The 23,696-nt window shown below is 51.5% G+C and overlaps 1 protein-coding gene across 1 annotated transcript in view; it reads left to right on the top strand.

Moving 5' to 3' along the window:
• PLXDC1 (plexin domain containing 1) overlaps positions 1-20,286 on the top strand; it is a 63,466-nt gene extending 43,180 nt beyond the window's left edge. The window contains exons 8-14 of the mRNA XM_042915844.1: positions 126-221; positions 4,152-4,233; positions 7,365-7,425; positions 9,104-9,239; positions 15,213-15,248; positions 17,495-17,655; positions 18,913-20,286. Coding sequence (XP_042771778.1) covers positions 126-221; positions 4,152-4,233; positions 7,365-7,425; positions 9,104-9,239; positions 15,213-15,248; positions 17,495-17,655; positions 18,913-19,032 — 692 coding nt within the window. The 3' untranslated portion in view covers positions 19,033-20,286. The remainder of the gene's footprint in view (positions 1-125; positions 222-4,151; positions 4,234-7,364; positions 7,426-9,103; positions 9,240-15,212; positions 15,249-17,494; positions 17,656-18,912) is intronic.
• The last annotated feature ends 3,410 nt before the right edge of the window (positions 20,287-23,696 follow it).

Genomic DNA, 23,696 nt, shown 5'->3' with positions numbered 1-23,696 from the left:
GGCTGCGTATTGACTCCCTGTTCCACTCGCTGCAATCCCCTGCCCACCTGTCAGGCTCCAGGTACAAGCCTTGGAGCCCTCCGGCCGTGAGGTGCTCCTGATGACAGGCTCTGCCTCTGTTTCAGAATCTCGGCGGAGGACTATCTTCGAATACCACCGTGTGGAGCTGGACCCCAGCAAGGTCACCAGCATGTCAGCTGTGGAGTTCACCCCACTGCCAAGTGAGTAGGGGTCATTCCCACTGTCCTGCAAAGAGCGTTACAGTCAGACAATCTGGGTTCCATTCCCAGGCCCACCACTGATCCCTGGGTGGATATGGCCACGTAATTTCTCTGGGCTGCCATTTCTCATGTGTCACATGGGCCTGGCACTCCTTCCCTCCCAGAGCTGTGGTAAGAGTGAGAACCACAGTAAGTAGAGTCGAGGACATGAGTGAATGGAAGCTCTGACAACCAACTGGCGCATCCCCGGCCTGGGGCGTGGTTTGTACTTGGCACATGACAGCTATTGTTACTGACACACAATTAAACCCAGGGAAGGTGTACCTCCCAGAATTTTTAGACTCAGCCCCCAGGGAAGGTAATCCAGGAACTGAACGGATCAGTCCTTAAATTTCTTATTGCATTTTCCTTAGAGGAGGGGCAATGTGGGAGTCCACAGGCAGGAGGCAGTAAAGCAATTTATCCTGCAGCCCTCCAAGAACCATGGCCAGGCCCTCTGCACCGCCCCCCCCCACACCCCACTCACCCTCCACCCTCCACCCCACTCACCTACAGTTGAAGGCACACTATGGCTGAGGCCCCAGCTGCTGCTGACCCCACAGGATCAAGGTTAGATGCTCTTCAGGATATGGTCAGGGCAGCTGGGGAGAGAGAGGGAGAGGAGGACAGCACTCCTGTTCTTGCCATTTTCTTTTAAGTTTATTTCTTTGTTTGGGGGCGCCTGGGTGGCTTAGTCGGTTGAGCGTCCCACTTTGGCTCAGGTCATGATCTCACGGCTTGTGGGTTCGAGCCCCGCGTCAGACTCTGTGCTGACAGCTCAGAGCCTGGAGTCTGCTTCGGATTCTATGTCTCCCTATCTCTCTGCCCCCCACTCCCCCTGACCACCCCCGCCCTGTTCATGCTCTGTCTCTGTCTCTCTCTCAAAAAATGAATAAACATTTTTTAACAGGTTTATGTATTTATTTTGAGAGAGAGAGAATCTCAAGCAGGCTGGAGTCCGACATGGGGCTTGAACTCACCAACGGTGAGATCATGACCTGAGCCCAAATCAAGAGCCAGATGCCCAGACGCCCAGGTGTCCCTTATTCTTGCATTTTTATTTGTTTTTTATTTTTTTAATTGTTAAGGTTTATTTGGGCTCAGCAGGTGTCTTCCCCTGGAAAAGAGGAAGGACACAGACACCACAGGGTCACAGGACCACTTGCGCACCCCCACTGCGCTCTTTCCGGGCAGGAAAGACGTGGGGCCTGAGAACCAGGGGCTCCTCAAGGACGCTGAGAGCAAACCTCAGTCCTAGCCCTTGAATAAACTGCACTTAGGAGCAAGGACATCCAAGGGCAGGGTAACTGCCTGGGCAGAAGTGAAACGTCCCGGGAATACGTTTCTGGGACACCGTCTGTATGTTTCAGCCACTTCTCACCCCTCCGGTGAATTTCGTGAGCATTTAATAGCGCACAGGACATCTGAAATGCAGACGGGAATTAAAGGTCAGTAGATTTTACACGTACCTCACGGAAGCTCCCAGGGTTTTTTGACTAGAACCTTTCAAGGGGCCTCTGGAGTCACTGGAATGAGCAGGCCACGGGCTCCTGTGTGGGCGCCCATGTAGATACAGCTGCAGGGGAGGGGCCAGCGCTACCAAGGCTGTGATTTGAACCCCTGGAAGCCTGGTTACCTTGGTCCTGAGAAAACTCTGCAACCCCCCAGTGCAGGATGGCTCTGTTACCTTTGGGTGGAGGAGGACTTAGCCAAGATTCTTCCAGAGGTGTGGATGGGCTGTCTCTAAGCCATTGTGCTCTGTGGTTGGTTCTTCCCGGTCCCTTGTCTAGAAGAGACACTCATGAAGAGGTGGCGTGGGCTGAGGGTGGGATCAGGGGGCAGGGAAACCCACAGTGGGATCTCAAGGCCAAGAGCTCGGGCTTTTGGCTCACACAGACCTCAGCTCAAACCCAGACCTGCCACTCTTAGCTTCATGACTCTCTGTAAGCCTCTCAGTTCCCTCCTCTGTAAAATGGGGATAACGAAAGCATCAATACATCAATCGCGTAAACATTTGTAAACTGCCTACCACGTGCCAGGTGCTATTCTGGGACTTCTGGATACCCCAGGGAACGAAGCAGCCAGAGAGCTCTCGTTCTTTTGAAAGGACACAGTGCCACCTACAGCCAGTCCCTCCCATAGTGACTGAAGGTGGCCACACTGTGCCCACAACAGCTTTTCTCTCACCAAGGGCTGGTTCCCGGCTGCCATCTTGTTGGGGGTCCACAGAAAGCAAACTGGCTCCCCAATTAGTGGATTGCGGTAGAGTCCCATGAAGACTCACAAAGTGAAGAAGTGTGTGTGATATGTATTGAATGAGTGGTCATTTCTCTGAGTGAGTTGTCACTTCTTGCTGCTATATCGGGGCGTTCCGTTCAGCTGCTCATCAGATGAGCCTTTAGATTATACACAGTTATTCTGGGGGAGGGCCTGGCTCTGCTTGTAATAAAATGCATGGGCTTTGTGGCAGCTGCTTGCTACTCAGAGGTCATTCTGGTTCACTTCAGTGGGTGCCGTTCGATTGCAAACGAGAATCTTAAAATCCAGCCCCATACCTCCTGCTCCCCCCCACCCCCCCGGCCCTCTCTGCTCCTGTGCCTGGCTGGTGCCAGAGGAGGGGTCCACGCACCCTCCGGCAGCCTGCTCCCACTAACCCCTCTGCTCTCTGGCTCTGCACTGCCCCAGGCCAGGCCCCAGCTCTCACTCCTCCTCTATCACCCTCAGCTTGTCTACTCCACCCAGCCTGTTAGCATCCCGGCTGCTGTTGAGAACACCGCTGAAAGGCTGAAACACGCTCCTCCCAGGCCTCTGCGTGCAAGGGCTCTTCTGCTTGTACTTCGCCTCCTCCAGGAGAGCAGCCGGGCTTGCTTCCTGCCTTCTCCCAGGCTCTGCCTAAACGACCTCTCCTCAGAGAAGCCTTTACCAACCTCCCTGACCAGAATGCATCCCCCGCCGCCCCTGTCATTCTGCCTCTTTGTTTTGTGCCACTTTTTTTCACAGTCCCGTGCTGGAAACCCTAGTGTAGACTTCATTGTGTATTTGTTTTTTTAATGTTTATTTATTTTTGAGAGAGAGAGAGAGAGAGAGTGCGAGCGGGGGGAGGGTCAGAGAGAGAGAGAGAGAGAGAGAGGGAGACACAGAATCCAAAGCAGGCTCCAGCCTCTGAGCTGTCAGCACAGAGCCTGACGCGGGGCTCGAACTCATGAGCCGTGAGATCATGACCTGAGCCGAAGTCAGATGCTTAGCCGACTGAGCCACCCAGGCACCCCCTTGTCTGTGTATCTGTTGGCCGTCTCCTCCACTCAACTGCAGGGTCCATGCAGGCAGCATTTCTGTCTTTGCCCCTTCACCACTGCATCTCCAGCACCCGGGACAGGGCCTGGCCCATGGTAAGCGTTCAGTAAATATTTGTTGAAAGAATGAATGAATGCACGCATGAGTGGATGAATACCTGGTAGGTCCATTAAAGTCCTTTGCAACCCTGTAATTGTGGGCCACAGCCCAGCAGTATAACTTCCCAGACTAGGTGAGATCCCTTTGTACGTGCCTCACAAACCTCATCGCAATGGTGATTATGTAGTTATTTTTGTTTGATTATCTGTTTGAGTGAGTCTGCCTCTGCATAGACGACTTCCTGCAGAATCCCCAGCACCCGCTGGGGGCCTGCCCCCCTGGTGACAGAAAGAAGGAGGAAGGAGGAAAAGGGAAGGAGGGAGAAAGAGATGGAAGAATCAGGGCTGGACTCAAGGGAGGGTGGCACTAATGACCTCTAGGGTCCCTGCCAGTCGGAGACTGCGTAGTTCTGTAAGGACCCAGCATTTGGGAGAGTTGCACCTTTTGGAGGTCTGTGGAGGGTCTGATGCTCAGGGACCACTGCCTTCTCTCTTGCAGCCTGCCTGCAGCATCGGACCTGTGATGCCTGCGTGTCCTCGGACCTGACCTTCAACTGCAGCTGGTGCCACGTCCTCCAGAGGTTTGTGCTGGGCTGACCCTCTGGTTCCCCAGGAGGCCTTGGAGGAGGGGCAGAGGGTGGCACGGCCCCCTCCCTGCCTCGGGCCTCACTGCCAACATGAGAGCATCTCTAGCCAGCCCACTGTGCCCCGTAGCACAAGAATGTCACAGAAGTGAGTTTCTCCCCGAGTCAAGGTGACTGTGTGGCAGGGTCCCCGTGGTGACACTAGGTTTCTGGAAGATTATTCAGAGATTCTATCTACTGTAGCGCCTCCTTATACCCGGAAGGGTTGGTTCATCCTAGCGCAGGGCTTCCCAGAGAACGGTCCACAGATGTGAGGATCCCAGAATCAGCTAGGTCTCGTGTTGAACATGCAGATTCCTGGAACCTGCCCCAGGCCCCCTGCATCAGGATCTCTGGGAGAGAAGCCCAGAAACCTGCATATTAACACAGTGCCTCATCTGCAAACAAATGTGAGACCCGCCAGCTCCAAAGACCCATTGCCGTTGGATGAGGGTCCCGTGACCCCCCAAACACCGCCTTAAGATCTTTCTCGGGCCGTAATGGGGTTTCCGGAAAATCAGGGGTGTGGAAGTTGCGGGCATCCGTGGAAAGTTGGGGCAAGCTACAAAGCTGTGTTTGCTTGGTGTTGGAAACAGGGAAAATTCTGGGTGAGATTCAGGCTGAGGGATAAAGAGGGATAAATTTCTTAAATCCCCACTCATCTTCCACTCCTTGTTCTGAAATCATTTCCTCACAGATTAGACTCAGAATTCGAGCCCTGTTCTCCTGTCCAAGATAAATAAATAGCAGGAAGGGAAAACAAAACGAAACAAAATGACTTCTTTGGGGACCAGGGCTCTCATGAGAGTGGGAAGCCCTATGAAGCAATCTTGAAAGTTGCAAATTACAGTGTCTCTGAGTTCCAGGCAGCTGGCAAGCATCTGTCAGTGTTTCCTTTGCTCCTTTCAAATAGCCCAGGGCAGAAATAGGAACTAAAAGGTGGCCTGCCCGGCACAGGACACAGCCCCGGGGGCCAAGGGGAGAGGGGTTTCCCGGTGTCCTTCCTACCTGGAGGTTGGGGTCCTCCTGGAGAATAGCTCTGCAGCACCATCCATCTTATGCACTCTCGAGTTTGAGAGCTACTGTCTCAGCGCCGAGAGATAATCCAGGTGACCTCGGATGAGCCCCGGAATCCTGGGGCTGGCTGCCACCACATGACTCAGCATCCAGCGAGAGCTGAGCCATAAGAACTTCAAAATGGGTCAGATGAAAGCAAAACCCTCCCATTGACACATCCCCATTTAACACATACGCCCAAACCCAGAGACCGTGACAGTTTAATGAGGGTTGGTCAGGTTAGGGGAGGGCAAGGCCTTGGGTGTGGACACCGCTTTTGCTGTGGTTATGTCAGCTATAGGGCACAGAAGTTCCATCAGAGAGCAATCAAGGCTGACGCGGTGCTGAAATCCTGTCCCCAGATGCCCATGGGTCTGGGCTCACCCCAGCGTGGGCCCCTCCTTGCCAGCTCTCTGGAGCCTCAGCACCAACTGAGAGCTAACTCCAGGTCTCTACAGAGCCAGAGGGCAGGGCTGGTGCAGAGGGGCCAGCCCCATGGACTCTCCCACCAACAGCTGCTTGCAGTCACCGTGTGGGTTCTCAGCTTCCCCTTCCTCGCCACCCACTCAGCCTTCTGCAGCCTCCCAGAGCTTCCGCTCCTTGCCCTGGGGCTGGATCTGGTTTAGATCATTTCATTTACCAAGGCCAGTGTCTTCCTTTTAGTCCACATTGCCCCTCCCCGGCCCCAAGGGCCCACTCTGGAGTCTAAAATGGCTTTAACTGCAGGATTTGGCCCGGGGAATGAGCAGTCATAATCCTTGCTTTACAGTGTCCTTGTGAGGGTCCCATGAAATACTACAGGAGCAGCATATGGCCACGGCGGCACTTGGCATTCAGGAGGTGCCCAATAGTGGCCATGCCTGATGTCCTTCTTCTCTGCATCTGGGTTGGTTGGCTCAGAGCTTAGAACGTGGTGCTCCCAGACCTATGTCAAAGGCTCAGTGCTTGGAAGAATCAATTAGTTTGGCTTAAAAGAAACTTTAGTTGCCAGCCCCCAATAGACCGCCTAGTCCTCAATGTCCCAGAGTAGTGGGCACAGAGGACCTGGGAGGGGTAGTGGGGGGGGGGGGGCTCAGTTCAGCTGTCCCTGCTGCAGGAGGGGCAGCTCGGAGCCCCAGGAGGCATCTTCAGAAGGAAAAACTGACCTCCGCCTCACTGGGTCCCTGGCAGATGGGTGGGCGGTTGTTAGTGGAGAAAAAATTAACTAGCGATGAATTCTTCCTCAGCACTGGTGGCTCATGATATGATTCTTCCCGTGCAGATGTTCCAGAGCTTGAGCAGGGCTTGGTGGATTCCCCTGGCACCAGAGTGAAGAATTTCCATTTGAGCACGGTGCCATGGAGAACATTTTCTGGTTCATCCACATACCCCCATCCCTTCCCTAGGGAAGCACTTGGCACCTTCCAGCCCAGCTGAGCTGCACAGTGTCCTCTCCCGGGACGCTGGTCAGCTGGTTTTCGATCTCTCCTAGCTGCTGGCAGGACCCTCCTTTCTGCCCTTTAGTGATCACGCAGGAGGTATTGGCTAAATGTGCTGAAGTCCACCTTCAGCCCAGCTTCTCCTTGCCAAGTTTAGGCCCCTCCACAAAGAAAAAGGATTGTCTGTGAATGAGTGAAACTCTCCCCAGAAGACGTTGCTGTGAATTCCCTGAACTCTCAGCAATTTCATGGCCGCCCAGAGTCAAGGGGATCTTAGAGCTCATTTGAGGTCATACAGTTCATCTAGCTCCCTATATACACACATCTGGGCAGATGTGACCTTGGTCCTGGGGAGCTGGGTCAGGAGGAGAGTGGAGACGCCAGACACCTTCCCTTCCTTTTGGAGGAGTAGTTGGGGAAGAAGGGTCTGACTCCTGATCCCACAGCTGCCAGGTGCCAAGGAGGGCACCTGCCCGGTGGTCCGGATCACCGCAGCCCTGGGACGTTAGCCCCCTCCGCCCCGTCATCGGAGAGCTGCTACTGAACAGGAGAGAGTGAAGAGGAGGGCTTCTCCGTCAATCCCATCACACTTCTTACCTTCTGGTCCCCCCGCAGGTGCTCCAGTGGTTTTGACCGCTACCGCCAGGAGTGGCTGGCCTACGGCTGTGCCCAGGAGGTGAGAGGCTTAAGTGAGCCAGGTTGTGGGGAGGGGCAGGGCTGCCAGCAGACCCGTCCCCCCCGTAGCTCTTTGCAAGCCGTCTTGGTTTCTTGGCAAAGAAATTCTCCCTTCCATCTGGGACTTGTCTCTCAGACTGCTCTGAGCCAGTTAGACCAGACTCGGGAGATTTTAGAGGGTTCTGCGGATCCCTGAAAAAAGCCCTTCTGGAAACTTGGCCTTGAGTGGGCGGCTCTCCGGGAGCTGTTTTGGTGCTTGCAGAGGGTGTGCTGGGCATGGTGTTGGCCACAGCTGGATCCTCTGGGAGGCTGGTGACATTCTCGGAGCAGCTGCCCTGCCTCCAGCCCTCAGGCTCTTCAGGGAGTGAAGAGGAGTGTTCTGGGAGTGAGGAGGGGATTTCCTATTTGGAATCCCATACAGGTTCCTTCTCACTGCTCAAGTTTTCCGGAACGCACAACGGCTTTGATTCTGGGCGGGGAGCATCCTGTTCTTACACCTTCCACCCACACAGACAGATCCATTCATCCGTGCATCCTTTCCCTCTTCCTTCCTCTCTCCATCCCGTCCTGCAGTATGAGCACACTGTGTGCGCCCAGCCCTTCCCTGCAAGTGCCTACACCTGCTCGGATTGAATCCCAGCAGCTCCAGGGGCTGGGGGCCGGTGCCCCCTACTGCTCAGAGCAAAAAACCGAGGCATAGAGAGATATAATGATTTGATCTGCCTCTCACAACCGGTGGGATAGTGAAAATGCAAGGCCCCACATTTAAAAAAGAATTTTTTTTAAATGTTCATTTAGTTTTGAGAGAGACAGAGTGCGAGTGGGGAGGGGCAGAGAGAGAGAGAGAGGGAGAAAGAGACAGAATCCGAAGCAGGCTCCAGGCTCCGAGCTGTCAGCACAGAGCCCAATGCAGAGCTCCAACCCACGGACTGAGAGATCATGACCTGAGCCGAAGTCGGACGCTCAACCGACTGAGCCACCCAGGCACCCCAACAAGGCCTCACATTTAAACATTAAACCCCCCAGGGGCACCTGGGCGGCTCAGTCGGTTGAGCGTCCGACTTCGGCTCAGGTCATGATCTTGAGGTCTGTGAGTTCGAGCCCCGCCTCGGGCTCTGTGCTGACAGCTCGGAGCCTGGAGCCTGCTTCGGATTCCGTGTCTCCCTCTCTCTCTGCCCCTCCCCCACTCACGCTCTGTCTCTCTCTGTCTCAGAAATAAATAAACGTTAAAAAAATTTTTTTAAATAAACATAAACCCCCAGACCCCACGGCTGTGTGCTCACCACCACCTATTTATTAGTAAGCCTGGATGAGCTTTCTAAGGCCTTAAAAAAAAATCTTGTCTAGCAGCCCACTTCTGACACTGGCTGTGCTGAATGTACAGATTTGCTTTATTTGTTTAAGACTGGCATCTCAGCTCCTTCCTTGAGGAAGGATTCGAAGCAGCGGACAGATAAATTGCCCTGGGAGATAAGACGTTTTCAGGATAAAGTGGGAGGCTTAAATGCACTCAGGGCTCAGCTTTGGTTAGTTTACCATGCTTGAACCAAGCACGGGAGTCTTAAGTTTTCTGGCCGCTGAGGGGTGAAGGGGCCCCCTCCGTCCTCCCGTTCGAGGGCTCTTTTCTGCGTAGCACGCTGGCCGGTGAGGTCCAGGGTGGCGCTGGGTCTTTCTTGCAGGCGGAGGGCAGGACGTGTGAGGACTTCCAGGACGAGGGCCACTCCTCGTCCTCCCCCAACGCCTCCTTCAGCCCCTTTGACGGGGACCTCACCACCACCTCCTCCTCCCTCTTCATCGACAGCCTCACCACCGAAGGTAAGGCCTGAGCCCCAGCGGCGAAAGAAGCCATGGGAAAGGGCTACCGCCCTGGGACATCACAACTATTCCTGCCAGGGATTAGCTCAGGGAATAGGAATCGCCCTGACTTTCACAGATGAGGGACCTAAGTCTCAGAGAGCTGGGCTCGCGTGCTGGGCAGAGGCAGAGCCAGGTTTCAAACAAGTGGACTCCGTGCCCGGACTCCAACTGCTGTGCTGACCCACATCGGGACTGTGGGATGGAAGTCACTGCGGCGAGGGGAAAATTACCGTCCCGGCTCAGGGCCCGGTATTTTATATATAGTCCACCTCAGTTCATCTCAGTAGCACTCCTCACAGAAAGCGTGAGGTCTTCTCAGCCCCGCAGCAGGTGTGAACTCAGTCCACACACTCAGACGTGAGAGAAAGATTGCCTCATTTTTCTACCGTGGTGTTTCTGGCTCTGAACCCTTGCTCGGGGGGAGTGGTGGACCTCCGCTGTTCTGGGGCTTGGCTTCCTGCTCCTGTGACCTTGTGTGGACAGAGGGTCAGAGTGGGGGCAGCTGTGTCCCAGAGGATGGCTGGCGATCCGCGCCTGCCTCTTCAGGATCTGGCTGTCCCCGGGGACTTCCGCCATCCTAAGGCCTGAGGGTCTTGCAACCTGCCAGAGGTACCACACAGCATCCGGAGAAGCCTTGTGCAAGCCCCTCCGGGATCCTTTGGCTCCCACTGAAAAATTCCCGTCCCATCTGTTTTCGGTACATCACATCTAGGTTTTAGCCCTTTTTCCTTAGGCTCAGAATGAAAGATGTGGGCTCTTACCACCTCTACGGAGCCACATAAAGGGACAAATGGAAAAGAGGAAAGGAGAAAAGAAAAAGCCAAATGTTTGAAAGCATTATTCAGCCACAGTCCCATTTTGTGTGTGTGGAAAAGGGACCGTAGGGGCAAAGTCGGTTACTCGGGGTTACGTGAAAGGTAAGTGGCAGAATGGTCTTTCCCTGGTGCCCCCTGCCTTTGTAACTGCAGCCTAGAGAACTGGAGAGCCAGATCCCATGGATCCGGCCAGAGGGAATCCTAGAGGAAAGGGAAGAAATGAAGGTGATCTAACATTTTGAGGGGCCTAACCATGTGCCAGGTAGGGTGCTAACGCTGTGCAGACATTAATACTCACTTGGTCCTCCTAACAATCCTGCGCGTTAATGATGTCAGATCCCCATGTTATAGAAGAAACACGAAGGTTCAGGGAGGTCAGTGACTTGCCCAGGGTCACATGACCAGGAAGAGGTGGTCAGGTCTCATTCGGCTCAAAAGCAGCAATCTTGTCCCTCGACTGCTTTCCTTGGTGCTGGAAAATAATTTTTTAAAGGTCTTTGTGGATTCGGGGGACTGGAGAAATACAGCAAAGGGTGAACAAGCAAGGCAGATCGGGTAGCTTCCATTAATCTAAAATTGCCCGGAGGGAGCTGGGTAAGGCTGGGTATTGAGAGCAACTCCTGGCTGCTGCGGGGGAGACAGGGGTTAAATGTATTCAATGAAAAAAGAAAAGGAAGAGATGGGTTGCCCTCAGGAGTTTGTAATTCAGTCCAGGAGTTGGAGTCTATCTTGGGGTACAAGGAGATGTGAATGAAGGGGATACAGCCAAAGGGACTCGCCTGGGCAGCACAGAGCCAGAGAGCAGAGGAGTTAGTGGGAGCAGGCTGCTGGAGGGTGCGTGGACCCCTCTGGCACCAGCCAGGCACAGGAGCAGAGAGGGCCGGGGGGGGTGGGGGGGGGAGGGCAGGAGGTATGGGGCTGGATTTTAAGAGTTTTCATTTGCAATCGAACGGCACCCACTGAAGTGAACCAGAATGACCTCTGAGTAGCAAGCAGCTGCCACAAAGCCCATGCATTTTATTACAAGCAGAGCCAGGCCCTCCCCCAGAATAACTGTGTATAATCTAAAGGCTCATCTGATGAGCAGCTGAACGGAACGCCCCGATATAGCAGCAAGAAGTGACAACTCACTCAGAGAAATGACCACTCATTCAATACATATCACACACACTTCTTCACTTTGTGAGTCTTCACAGGACTCTACCGCAATCCACTAATTGGGGAGCCAGTTTGCTTTCCGTGGACCCCCAACAAGATGGCAGCCGGGAACCAGCCCTTGGTGAGAGAAAAGCTGTTGTGGGCACAGTGTGGCCACCTTCAGTCACCATGGGAGGGACGGGCTGTAGGCAGCACTAGGTCTTTTTTGTCTGCCAGTGGTAGATGTGGACTGGGCTATAGTGGATTTTCAATGGTTTAGATTAGAAACAAACTGATTTGAATCAGGTTAATTTTCCCAATGATGTTTAGGGTGATGTTGGTTGGTTCGACTAGCCAATTCATTGTTTTCCACTTGCAGTAACAAAATAGACTCAGTGTTGTTTTCAAATCCCTTGTTGGGGTGCCTGGGTGGCTCAGTCAGTTAGGTCTCTGACTTTGGCTCAGGTCATGATCTTATGGTTTTGTGTTCGAGCCCCAGATCGGGCTCCATGCTGACAAAGTGGACCCTGCTTGGGATTCTCTCTCTCTCCCTCTCTCTCTGCCCCTCCCCCCACTCATGCTTACTCTCTCTCAAAATAAAAAAATGAACTATAAAAGATATTTTTTAAAATCCCTTGTTTATTGAAATCTCTGAAGAAAACATCTATTAATAGGTCTACAATTTTCTATTTGTTTTGTTTTACTTTCACTTTTTAGGGGTGCTTTGTAAATTTAATTTTTATAATTATCTCATAATTAAATGATGATTTACATGGATCCAAAGTCAAATCTAGAAAATCAGGTATATTCAAATAATTTTACTTTCTAGTTTTCTCCCCTCAACCCAGTCCTCTTTTCCCTATAGGGGGAAAATTTTTTTTTAATGATCTATAGTTTATTCCCCAATTATCCAATGTGCTTTTTTTTTTTTTTTTTTTTTTTTGAGTTCTACTGGGCTTGTACTGGTATAAATTAGCAAAACGCAAGATTTTATCAACCATCTCTTCTGAACCTTATAAACTCATCAGAGACTCTGGTCCATACATGTGTATATATAACAGCACCTCCCAACGAAAACAGAGACTCTTTGGAACATTTGCCAATTAACAGAAAGCCAATTCTCCCCTCTCCCCAAATGCTTGCAAAATTTGGAGCCCCCACTGTTCACTTCTCAGTGGAACTGGCCCTGTGGCTAGGGATGTTGGAATTCTATCCCATGTTTATTGAACAAAAAATACATTTCTTCATGTTTTAGCTTCATTTCAAAAAAGGAAAAGATTGACTTTGTTTTCTCCAGGTACCCCTCTCCCACCACCATTGGATAAAATGCAGTAGCCTGTATCTTAATACCCCAACCCTACCCACTCCCTTGTCCTCCCTGGTATCAGTATCGTCTACTGGAGAATTCAGACTCACTTCTGCTGGAAGCCGTCCGCTGTGGAGGGGCAGAGTCTAGTTGCCAGGCCAGCTCCCTCTGACCTCATCAGCTGTTATAACCTTGGACACTTAACTCTTCCCCCCAAAGATGAGTTTTCAGACCGGAGTGATTTTCTTTGGGAGTTTTTGTTTTTGTTTTTTTAAACTATCTTTCAGGATATAAAGAATTACAAGCTCACCAAAGTCCTGTTAACTTCATCAAAAACTTGTCTGACTTCAGCTCCCATGAGGCCAACAATTTTGCTTGACAAAGGGATTTCGCCAGAAAATGATTCCACAACAAGAATTTTTAAGATCAATGTGATTTTTTTGAGACTTCAAGATTTATTGGAAATGCATAGCACAGCAGGAAGCCACATCCAGGCACTGGGAGTGTAAATATGCTGCATGTTGAGGGATTTGCAGTCCAGGGAAAAAACTGGGACCTGAGATGTAGAAACAGATACCAAAATGCAATAAGACACAGAGGAGGACACACCCACCTGTCCTCTGGAAGTGACAGGGCCAGGATTGGGGTGAGGCAAATGAGGCTCTCCACTCAGGTATAAAATTCAAGGAGTCACCAAAAAAGAAAGCAATAATCAATATAAATAATATTTTAATGCAATATTTATAAAAACAAAAATAGGGGAGTTTGGGTGGCTCAGTCGGTTAAGCATCCAACTTTGGCTCAGGTCATGATCTCACGGTTCATGAATTCGAGCCCCGCGTCGGGCTCTGTGCTGACAGCTCGGAGCCTGGAGCCTGCTTCAGATTCTGTGTCTCCTTCTCTCTCTGCCCCTCCCCCATTCACACTCTGTCTCTCTTTTTCTCTCTCAAAAATAAAAAAACATTAAATAAATATTTTTAATAAAAATTTAAAAATTAAAAAACAACAACAAAATTGATGCCAAAAATTCCACAATGAACAACACATCAAAACTTCAAAAAAAGACAGAATGGGACCCTGCTTCACTGTGTGACCTAATCCCAGGCCTACAGAGGGCATTTCAGGGGTGGGACTTTTCAAAGAGGAATAGTGAAGGGGAGGAAGTGTATTCCCTGCAGGAGGAACAGTTTATGCAGTGACACAGAGGTCTGAGAGGTCTCCAAGGTCTGGGGAGTCTTGGGCAGCTTGTTATGGCCACTGCCGTGGTGTTGAGTTGTGGTGAAGGACAAGAGGAAAGAAGAGAGGGGACAGATTGTGAAGAGCCTTGAACATCTGTGAGCAAAGGGGAGTCAGTAAAAACTTTTATTTTATTTTATTTTATTTTATTTTATTTTATTTTATTTTATGTTTTTAAGTTTATTTATTTTCAGAAAGAGACAGAGTGATTGCAGAGGAGGGGCAGAGGGAGAGGGAGAGAGAGAATCCCAAGCAGGCTCCGCACTGTCAGCACAGAACCTGATGCAGGGCTCGAACTCATGAACCTCAAGATCATGACCTGAGCCAAAATTAAGAGTCAGATGCTTCACCCACAGAGCCCCCCAGAAGCCCCCCACCCGTAAAAGTCTTTAAAATGACATGGGCAATGGAGGTGCAGGAGGGAGAGAGGAATGAAATGTACCTTATAGGCGACACACTCTGGGTTGTTCAATTTGTTTCATGTTTCGGTGCTTCAAGTAGTAACCCTCTGTCCTCTAGAGCATTCTCCTGACATGGAACTCTTGCTTGCCTTTCCCCGGAGAACCTTTGGGGAAGAATGGTCAACCATTGGAACTTATGTAGGAAACCACAGGACACACACCTGGTGCTGTAGAAAGGGTGTTGGCATGATATCTGTCCTTCAAGTTGTGCGTGGGGAGGGGGTGGTCTTCCAGCGGATCTGAACTGGTGACACACCCTTTCCTCAGCTTCCCGGGTGCCCGTAGGGGAAGGAGAACTGGAAAAGTCCTCACCCAGGCTTTGCAGGCAGCCATCTCCCACCCCCAGCCTTATCTCTTACCCTCTCCACCCTCCAGCGGCACTGCACTGCCTTTTATTTCTCTGACTCTGGGCCTTTGCTCGTGCTTTTTCCTCTGCCTGGAACCCTTTTTCCCCAGCCCCACATCTCACCCCTCCATCTTGACACCCTTTGTCTGGATGAGGCCCCCAGTCAGAGCTCCATTTTGCTGGGTTTTAATTGTCACTCCATCTCTCCTGCTTGTTAACTCCCTGAGGGCAGAGACCGTGTCTACCCCCAGTACCCTCTCCCAGTGCTCAACTCAGTAGTAGGCGTCCAATAAATCCTGCTTGGATGAATGAACACAAGACTAGGAAAAGTTGGTTTGTTTGCGGACTTCTGTCATTACACTGCTGTGTGACTTTAAGCAAGTCACCTCCCCGCTCTGTGCTTCAGTTTCTCTGCCTCTAAAATGAAGGCGGAGGGGCGCCTGGCTGGCTCAGTCAGTAGAGCATGCAACTCATCTCAGGGTTGTGGGTTTGAGCCCCACCTTGGGTGCAGAGATGACTTAAAAATAAAATAAAATAAAAAATTAAATTGAAGGTGGGACTAAACCTCCTTAAAGTCCCATCTGGACCTAAATGATTCCACTAATCTTATGCCTTCTCTCCTCTTTAAAGACGACACCAAGTTGAATCCCTATGCAGGAGGAGATGGTGAGTACTGAGCTGCCTGCCCTGCCCCTTGGACCACCCCTTACCCCCACTACCCCCCAGAAGAGGGTGCATCAGTCACCTGGCCTCTTTGCTTCCGTTCTGAGGTGGGGAGGAGGGGAGCAACGGCAGCCTGAGCTTCCCAGACCTCCTGCTGGGCTCCTGGGCAGGGGCCCACTAGATGGAAGGAATGTGTCTAGACACTTGTCATCAGCCAGGAACCTCCTGTAGATCTGTCTTGAATCCTCACTGCCCTGAAAGCAGCGAGAGGAGAGAAGGGCTGAGCTAGAGCAGGCACGGTAGCGCGGGGCCCCTCACCATTGGCCTCTTGTCCCCACCGGCCTCATGGTCCATGAGGGGTGGAGAGTAGCTTTTCCCACATCAGGTTTCCTTTGATTCCCAGCCTGGGTTGGCAGAGAGTACACAAAAGTTGTCCACCCCAATTTTTGTAGGCGCCAGAAATTGGGGTCCTTTGCTCCCAAGATCACCTGGGAGGATAATCTCTCTGGTGATGTGATGTGGCCCACCTCCCCTGCCCTTTGCCCAGAGCCAGCTCTGGCCCTTGCTGCAACCACTGCATGGGGGAGATGAAAATACCTTCCAGCTCTAGGGACTGGGAGATTGTCCTGGGTTCCCGAAGGAGAGGAGAGGCTGTTAATGCAGCATGGTTTGATCCAGTCTCCCACCAGAGGTGAAGCCATTACTGCTCTGCAGGCAGCTGGTTTGAGTGTGTGTTGTGTGTCTGGGGCGGGGGCTGGGCCACATTCCCCTTGCTCTGCACCACACGCTCATCAGCCCCAAACCCTGACCATCAGATCACCAGGGTCACTTTGGGCTGCGGGCTGACTGCCAGATCAGGGGAAGCTAGCTTGGGGTGTGTCACCTCAACTGTCCCACCTGCTGGCAGATAGTGGCACTAACCATGCATCGGAGTGCCCCGGGGACAATTTCCCTACTTGGGTTTCCTCTGCTTACGGAGAAGAGGGGTTGGGGAGGACGAGGATTGGAATGTATGCAACATCCCATTAAAAATCCCCACCTCCTGTTGATTCTCATTCCACCCACTAGCTCTGTGCAAAGGATTTGAGGGGCGCCTGGGTGGCTTAGTCGGTTAAGCATCCAACCCTTGATCTCAGGTCAGGTCTTGATCTCAGGGTCGTGAATTCGAGCCCTGTGTTGGACTCCACAATGGGCATGGAGCCTACTTTAAAAAAGAAAAATGATTTCTTTTGCTTATGTGCTCATCTGTCTTTTTCTACTTCGTTTTCTCCACATCCCTTTAGGGTAGGGAGCAGAAACAAATAGCCACCGCAGGCAATAAGGGAACATGGGCTTCTCAGTGGTCGGCGTGACTGTGTCCTTGAGCAAATCACTTTACTTCTCTGTATTTCCATTATCCCAGCCGTACAAGAAAGGGGTTGGACTAGATGACATTCCAGCTTGATAGTCTACGGCAGTACTCAGTCTCCTCCTTGGGATGTATCTCAAATGCTCAGGGTGTTCTCAGAGATTGCCTACTGGTATATGAGCCTTCAGAGAACCTGATTCATTCTTTTATTGAGCTCCTACCATGAGGCCCGCCATTTTTCCTAAGAGCTAAGGACACAGAGATGAATAAGACACTGTCCTTGCCCTCCAGGAGGCCACAGTCTGGTAGTGGACAGTGACAAGTGAAAATATGGTCATTCTGTTATCATAATGGCTAACACTGAGGTCATCCAAGACACCAGCCCTGGTCCTCAGCAGTTGACATGAATTATCTAGTTTTGACCCTTACAATAACTCTATTAGGTAGTCATTATTATCCTTCATCGACAGAAGTGATAAGTGAGACACAGAGAGGTTATATAATTTGCCCAAAGTCATGCAGCTAGTAAGTTAGCACACCCTGGATTTGAACATGCCGCCATACTCCAGATCCGAAACTCCTCACCATCTCATACCCTTTGAGGATTCCTTAAAGGCACTTGTGGCGCGAGTATTGGAAAAAACTTCTCTTGCGATCCGTTTTAGGAATTTGGGCAACTTTTAAGTGGTTTTGGAAAACCACCTGAACCATGCCAAGGGCAACATAAATGCCATGCTCATGACACCACCCACTCCTTCCCCACCTTTTTACATATTTCATAAGCAGACCCTGAGGTTCTTCTAGATTTCATCTCTGAGATTTTGTCAGAACCTGGGGCTTCATGGCCCCACCTTCCCTGCTCCCCTGTGGCCACTCCCTACCCTAAATGGTCTCTCCACAGGCCTTCAGAACAACCTGTCCCCCAAGACAAAGGGCCCCCCCGTGCACCTGGGCACCATCGTGGGCATCGTGCTGGCCGTCCTCCTCGTAGCAGCCATCATCCTGGCTGGGATTTACATCAACGGCCACCCCACCTCCAACGCTGCGCTTTTCTTCATCGAGGTCAGTGTTGAATTTGGCCACAGCTCTGCTGTCTGTCTGCCTCTGCATCAGCATTTCCCCAGCCACTGGGTACCTGCCTCTCCCCACCTCACGCCTCACACCCACATGTCCGACTCCTCTTCCAATCTGAGGAGACTTCATTGACTCCATCCTGCACACTGTGCACTGGCTGGTGCCCCTTTAGTCCCTAACCCCGAGGGCTTCCCCGGGAGTGCGGCACCCCTCCTGTCCTGTTGAACAGCCCGTCTGCCTTTGCTCCCCCATTTGTGAAACCAGAAGAGCCTCCAGAGAAAAGAAAGAGAAATCACTAGGGATTGTGCAGCCCCTCCTTAATGATTTGTGGTCTCTCACCCCCATATTCCAGGCCTGGTGTTTATTCAAAGCCATAATGGAACCGGGATCTCTGCCTCTTTGCCTGCTCTGGGGGTTTTTAGGTTAGAATTGACAAGGCATGATAATCCTAAGAGTTGCTCTCTCTGGGAGCTTTCGTTGAGGATGCTATGATTTGGAATGTCTCAGAATTCAGAAGAAGCAGCTCAAAGTGCAGCTTGGGAAGTAAAAGCCAGCCCTCTTCTCTCTGGGCCACGGGGGCTCAGCAGCTCCCTCCCCTGTCCTCCGCTCTCAGTCCCTCCCAGCTCTGCCTGTGGTCCATTAGTGCTGCCTCTGTGCCCACAGTCTTCCCCACAAAGGTCACAGGCCCATTGACCTCATCAATCAGAGGCGCAGGTGGGTGCTTGCGAGGGGCTTTCCTCTTTGTTTAGAAGCCCCTGTTTCTTGTAAGCCCTAACCAGTCTTAAGTATCACCCAGCCCCAGGGATGTTGACAGAGTAGGTCTGAAGTAGGTCCAGGAATCTGCATGTTTACAAACTCCCCAGCTGACTCTGCTGCAGGACCTGTCCTGCCGTGGCTTCTTCAGAACCTCCCAGATCATTCCATCTCTCACCTACTGCCTCACTTTTCAGTCTCAGGGTTCCATGCAGTACGTTGCTCAGGCTCTTACAGTCCTGCAGTCAATGCTGCGAGCGGCGAAATGACCTCCTCTCAAACTCCTCGGGCTCCCAGGAAGGTTCCCAGCCATTGATGGATCACAGTGGGGAGGCTTCTGGGGAGGAGGGCCCTGAACTCCACCTGGCTCACAGTAGGCCCCCAGCACCCTTGTAAAGAGAGTCTCGGTGCTCAGCACTGTCCTTGGGGGTGTGGAGGAGTCCCAGGTGGGTGAGGCCGTGCCCGCTGACTCTGCGTCTGTGCCCCCGACAGCGGAGACCTCACCACTGGCCAGCTGTGAAATTCCGCAACCACCCCAACCACACTACCTACACGGAGGTCGAGCCCTCGGGCCACGAGAAGGAGGGCTTCGTGGAGGCTGAACAGTGCTGAGAGCACCCGGTCTCCCCTTGGAAGGACAGAAAAGAAGACCCCGGGACCCCAGAAAAGACCAGTCAAAAGCAAAGCGGAGAAGTGACTTTTCTTGGCTTCCTCTGAACATGTCCTGGCTGGGAAGATGAAGATGAGACCATGGCTTGTGTCGCCAGAGCCACAGTTTGGCCATCACACCCCATATCCTGAAGCAGGGGGCAGAAAAGCAACCACGTGAGGTTTTTAAGGGATGACAACCTGATTTCATCCTGTTTTGATGTAAGGGGTCTCTGTCCCCTTCTCGGTCTCTCAGTGGTCTCCTCGGTGGTACTGCCCCAGAGGCCCCTCCCACCTGGAGATGGCCAGACACCCTGCTCCGGTCGCCTAACGCCCCTCCGTGTGACACAGAGGCCAAAACTCTAGATTGGGGCGGCCCCATTCCAGGGTCCATAGACTCCAGAGCTGGTCCTCATGGCTATGGATTCAGTGTATTTTCCCCAGCCTCTGTGGTTCTGGAAGTCTGAAGAAGTTCTATCCATCTGTTAAGCACAGGATGGCTTTGTATGGCAGGTTGTCATCAGAGGAAAGCCAAATGGGAGGAGACAAAACAACTGGGGGGGAAAGTTGCATTTACCCTCTCTCGACTGACTTATCCTTTCTGCTGGCAACCAGTCCTTCCGCAACGAACGTGCGTGCAGCCCACATCATGGCCTTTACCGCAACTGCGGCCCAGCCTAGGCCTGGCGAGCCGTGCTGTGTGTGGCCGCATCCGCGGTGTGGGGCTCTTGATTCCAATGGCACGTCCGGCGGCCATTGAATTCACTGGCCTGGCCTGTCAGTGTCAGCAGGTACCTTCAAAGGCAGGGCCTGCCAGACTAATTCTTTTCCTCCTCTGAGCTGAATGTTTCTAGCCATTAAAAAGAGAAGAAACAGGGTGGCAGGAGGGCTTCTGGAGACCTACTCGGCAGGGAACTTCAGTTGGATTCTGTTGAGGAGCAAAGAGGCCGGAATGGATGGGCCAGAGGAAGCCGGCACGGGCAGGAAGGACTTTCCACGCGACCTTGACCTGGAAAGTGGCTTCCATCTTTTTCCAGCTCCGGTGGAAGCTTTTGGAGCAAAGAGCTAGGCTCGCAAACTTCACCTGGTTTTAAGGGAATTCTGTCCCAGGGATGAATTGTGGCTGCTTCCTGAAGAGCCTTTACACTTAAAATCCATAGCTCAACCTCATTCAAAGTAAAGAACAGCAGCAGCAAATAAATGCTAAATCAACCTCTACTTAGTCACGCCCTTTTATGCGTATCGCCGTGTCAGTGTCACCCGGGACACTGCAGAAGAAAGAAGTTAAAGTACAAGGCCTCCTGAGGTGGGGGTAGGGAGTCTGCCAATAATCAGACACATGCGAACACTTGACCCAATGTTTTCCAGACGCTTCGTGATTTATCCTCAGTGAGGCCACTATTGACAAGCCACGTGGGGAAAATGCTGGATATATATATATATATTATATATATATATATATTATATTTATAATATATGCGTATAATATATAATCATAATATATAATATATAATAATAATATATAATATATGCATATAAATATTTTCCCATAAACCAGACAAGGAAGAGCTATGGAGAGGGTCAGAATCTGAGAAAGAAAAAAAGTGCACTCAAGAGAATAGGGGTCCTTTCCAAGCTGCTGAAGGACAGAAAGGTCTATAACTGAGCTTTCTTAATGAGAGAAGAGCAGCCAGGCGCTAAAATGAGCTGGGCTCCCAGCACTCCCGGCTGGCAGGAGGGTGATTTTTGCCCTTGCCTGTCTAGCAAAACATCTATGACCTTTACGTGTCTAAAAAAGCCAGTGGGGCAGTTTCTGTTGTGGCCCAATGCAGGGCACAGCACCATTCGCCCCCCTCCCAAACTCCAGCAACTTCTTCCCAAGTGGCAGCTCTGCCCACTGTTCAGGATTCCTGAAGGGAAAGAACATGGAGAATGAAGAAAGGCATGGGGATTCGGTGAGGCCTGTGCCGTAGCCCCCGCAGGTGGAGAAAACTCGGGATGCCTCTGCCAGGTCAGAGCAAGCCCGGCTGACCCCTGTGTTGACAGCGGTGACGGCAGTGGAGCCGTTTGGCAGCAGGTGGCCTTGTTTGTTTACAGCAAAAAGAGCTAAAAATGTGTCACTAGGAGAGGCCCCTGGACATGAAGAGTCTTTAGATTTCTCGAGCCAAAACACATAACCAATGCTCCTGAGTTATAGAGGCAGGCATCTCACAGAGTTAACGCCAGTTCCCGGCTACCCTTAGGATCTGTGACAAGATAAGCATTTCTTAGACTCGGGAGTTTTACGCCAAGGTTTAGAGCAGGTTAGCGGGGGTGCTCGAGAGAACCTCACTTGGAGAATGAGTGGCCAGAAGGAGACACAGGGGTCTGGTGGTCAACCCTCCACGTTTGGGTGACAGTCCAGCAAGGCCAGTAGCACCTCACATAAGTGCGCGATCAACCACAGAGGGCTTGCAGACTTCCAGGACCTTCTGTCCCACAGGCAGTCTCCTAGGAAAGCAGGTCATTGGCAGGTACCTTTCCCACGTGGTGCCTTTGGGTGTCCTCACCATGATCTCACTGCGGGGCGGGAGGGTAGGATCCGTGGAAGTTCACCGCGGCGACAGGAAGCTCCAACTCTGTGAAACAGGGCTCTGGGAAGCTGTGTCGTATCCAGAAATCGGAAGTTCTCAGGGAAGCTTTGTTTTATACCAGAACTCTTTTTTTTTTTTTTAATTTTTTTTTTAACGTTTATTTATTTTTGAGACAGAGAGAGACAGAGCATGAACAGGGGAGGGTCAGAGAGAGGGAGACACAGAATCCGAAACAGGCTCCAGGCTCCGAGCTGTCAGCACAGAGCCCGACGCAGGGCTCGAACTCACAAACCGTGAGATCATGACCTGAGCCGAAGTCGGCCGCTTAACCGACTGAGCCACCCAGGCGCCCCTATACCAGAACTCTTAAGAGAGCCCGTGTGAGGGGAGAAGAGGAATGCAGAGGTCGGGTGTGAGAGGGGCCCTGGGTCAGGCTAACAGCACCAACCATACTCCTTCACTCTGCTGCCTCCAGATGTGCGGGCTTGTCCGGGAAGGTCCTGGGGTTTCGGATTCTAGAACATATGAACTGAGCCATCAACCCCAGCACCAGGAATGCCCCAGGTATTGCAGACGAGGTTTCCAAACTCGAATGACTGGCCATCTCCCTCCCACCAGAATCAAGTGCCACCCGCTCACGCCAGCAGGCCTGCGGTGACACTAGAGGCCACTTTTTCATGTCTCAGCCTGCAGCCTGAGGTTGAGAATGTTCTTTTGTCACCATCAGAGGTCCTCTATGGACCACTAGAAGTAAGTTTTTCAATTTGTGTGTCTTAGCAGGGCTCCCCTGTGTGTGTATATATTTAGGCATGCATACACATATGTGCATACACATGTACATTTTGTTGCTGAAAACATTGGATGGAGCTGTAGCTGTGCTCAGGCTTAAGACAGTAGCAAAAGCTGGGGCCCCTGGGTGGCTCAGTCAGTAAAGCTTCCGACTTTGGCTCAGGTCATAATCTCACGGTTCATGAGTTTGAGCCCCTCATCTGGGCCCTGTGCTGACAGCTCAGAGCCTGGAGCCTGCTTGGGATTCTGTGTCTCCCCTTCTCTCTGCCCTTTCCCCACTTGCACTCTGTCTCTCAAAAATAAATAAACATTAAAAAACATTAAAAAAAAAAAAAAAAAAAGGCAGTGGCAAAAGCCACCAGCCCACCACACTATTTGAAAAGCAGAGTGTTCAACACTTGAACTGATCACTCATCTGGTTGTGGGCAAGGCTAAGACTCTCTTCTCCCAGTCCTGGAAAAGATAACAGATTTGCACAGAGCACTGATCAGTCAGGGGCTGCACTCAGGCTCCCTGGCCTTGGGAACCCACACCCGGGAGCGTCACAGATCAAATGCAGCCAACCTCTCTCTCTTTCTTTCTCTCTCTCTCCTTCTCTCTCTCTCTCCCCACTTTTTCCCCTGCCCCACCTCCCAACAAAAAAACTACCTGAACTTACACTCAGTGTTAATAATGAAAAAGCAACTTTCTTCTATGACTTCTGCTGTGTGAAAAATAAAGTGCCAGGAACTTTGAGTACCTCCTGTACATCGCTGCTCCCGGCAAAGCTCCTGCACTAAGGAGCATAGGTACAGCCCTCCAGCAACCTGCCCATCAGGGGTCCTCCCCCAGCCTCCCATCCTACCTCCGGGAGAAACAGTCTGGAAAGAGATCCCAGCTATTTATTTGTTTGGGGTATGTAAATCCCTGGAAGTAACCCTTGCGGGTTTCTAATCTACTATCTAGAGATGTAAAATCAATCTGCAGAAGAGGAGGCTGCCACATTTCTGGATGTCTTCCGGTCAGACCACTTGAGCGGCCTCTTTGTGTTATCACTCTGCGTTTTTTTTGTTCACAAAACACCATTAGGCAGACCAAAACAGAGAGAGGAAAAATTTGAACTCCTCACGGCCAAAATCAGCTATGCCAAATTTCAGGCTCCAAACAAGCTGATTTATAAATAAACATGCCACGTCGCCAAGTAAGGAGGAATGAGTTGGAGAAGGCCACAAAGGCTGGTGAGGAAAAGACTAAGCTATGTAGCCGGTCAGAAGGTGGGAGCTATAG

Source organism: Panthera leo, chromosome E1 (genome assembly GCF_018350215.1).
Source record: "Panthera leo isolate Ple1 chromosome E1, P.leo_Ple1_pat1.1, whole genome shotgun sequence".
Classification (NCBI taxonomy): domain Eukaryota; kingdom Metazoa; phylum Chordata; class Mammalia; order Carnivora; family Felidae; genus Panthera; species Panthera leo.
Note: the sequence above shows the minus strand (reverse complement) of the source record. Positions and strands in the feature narration are given on the sequence as shown.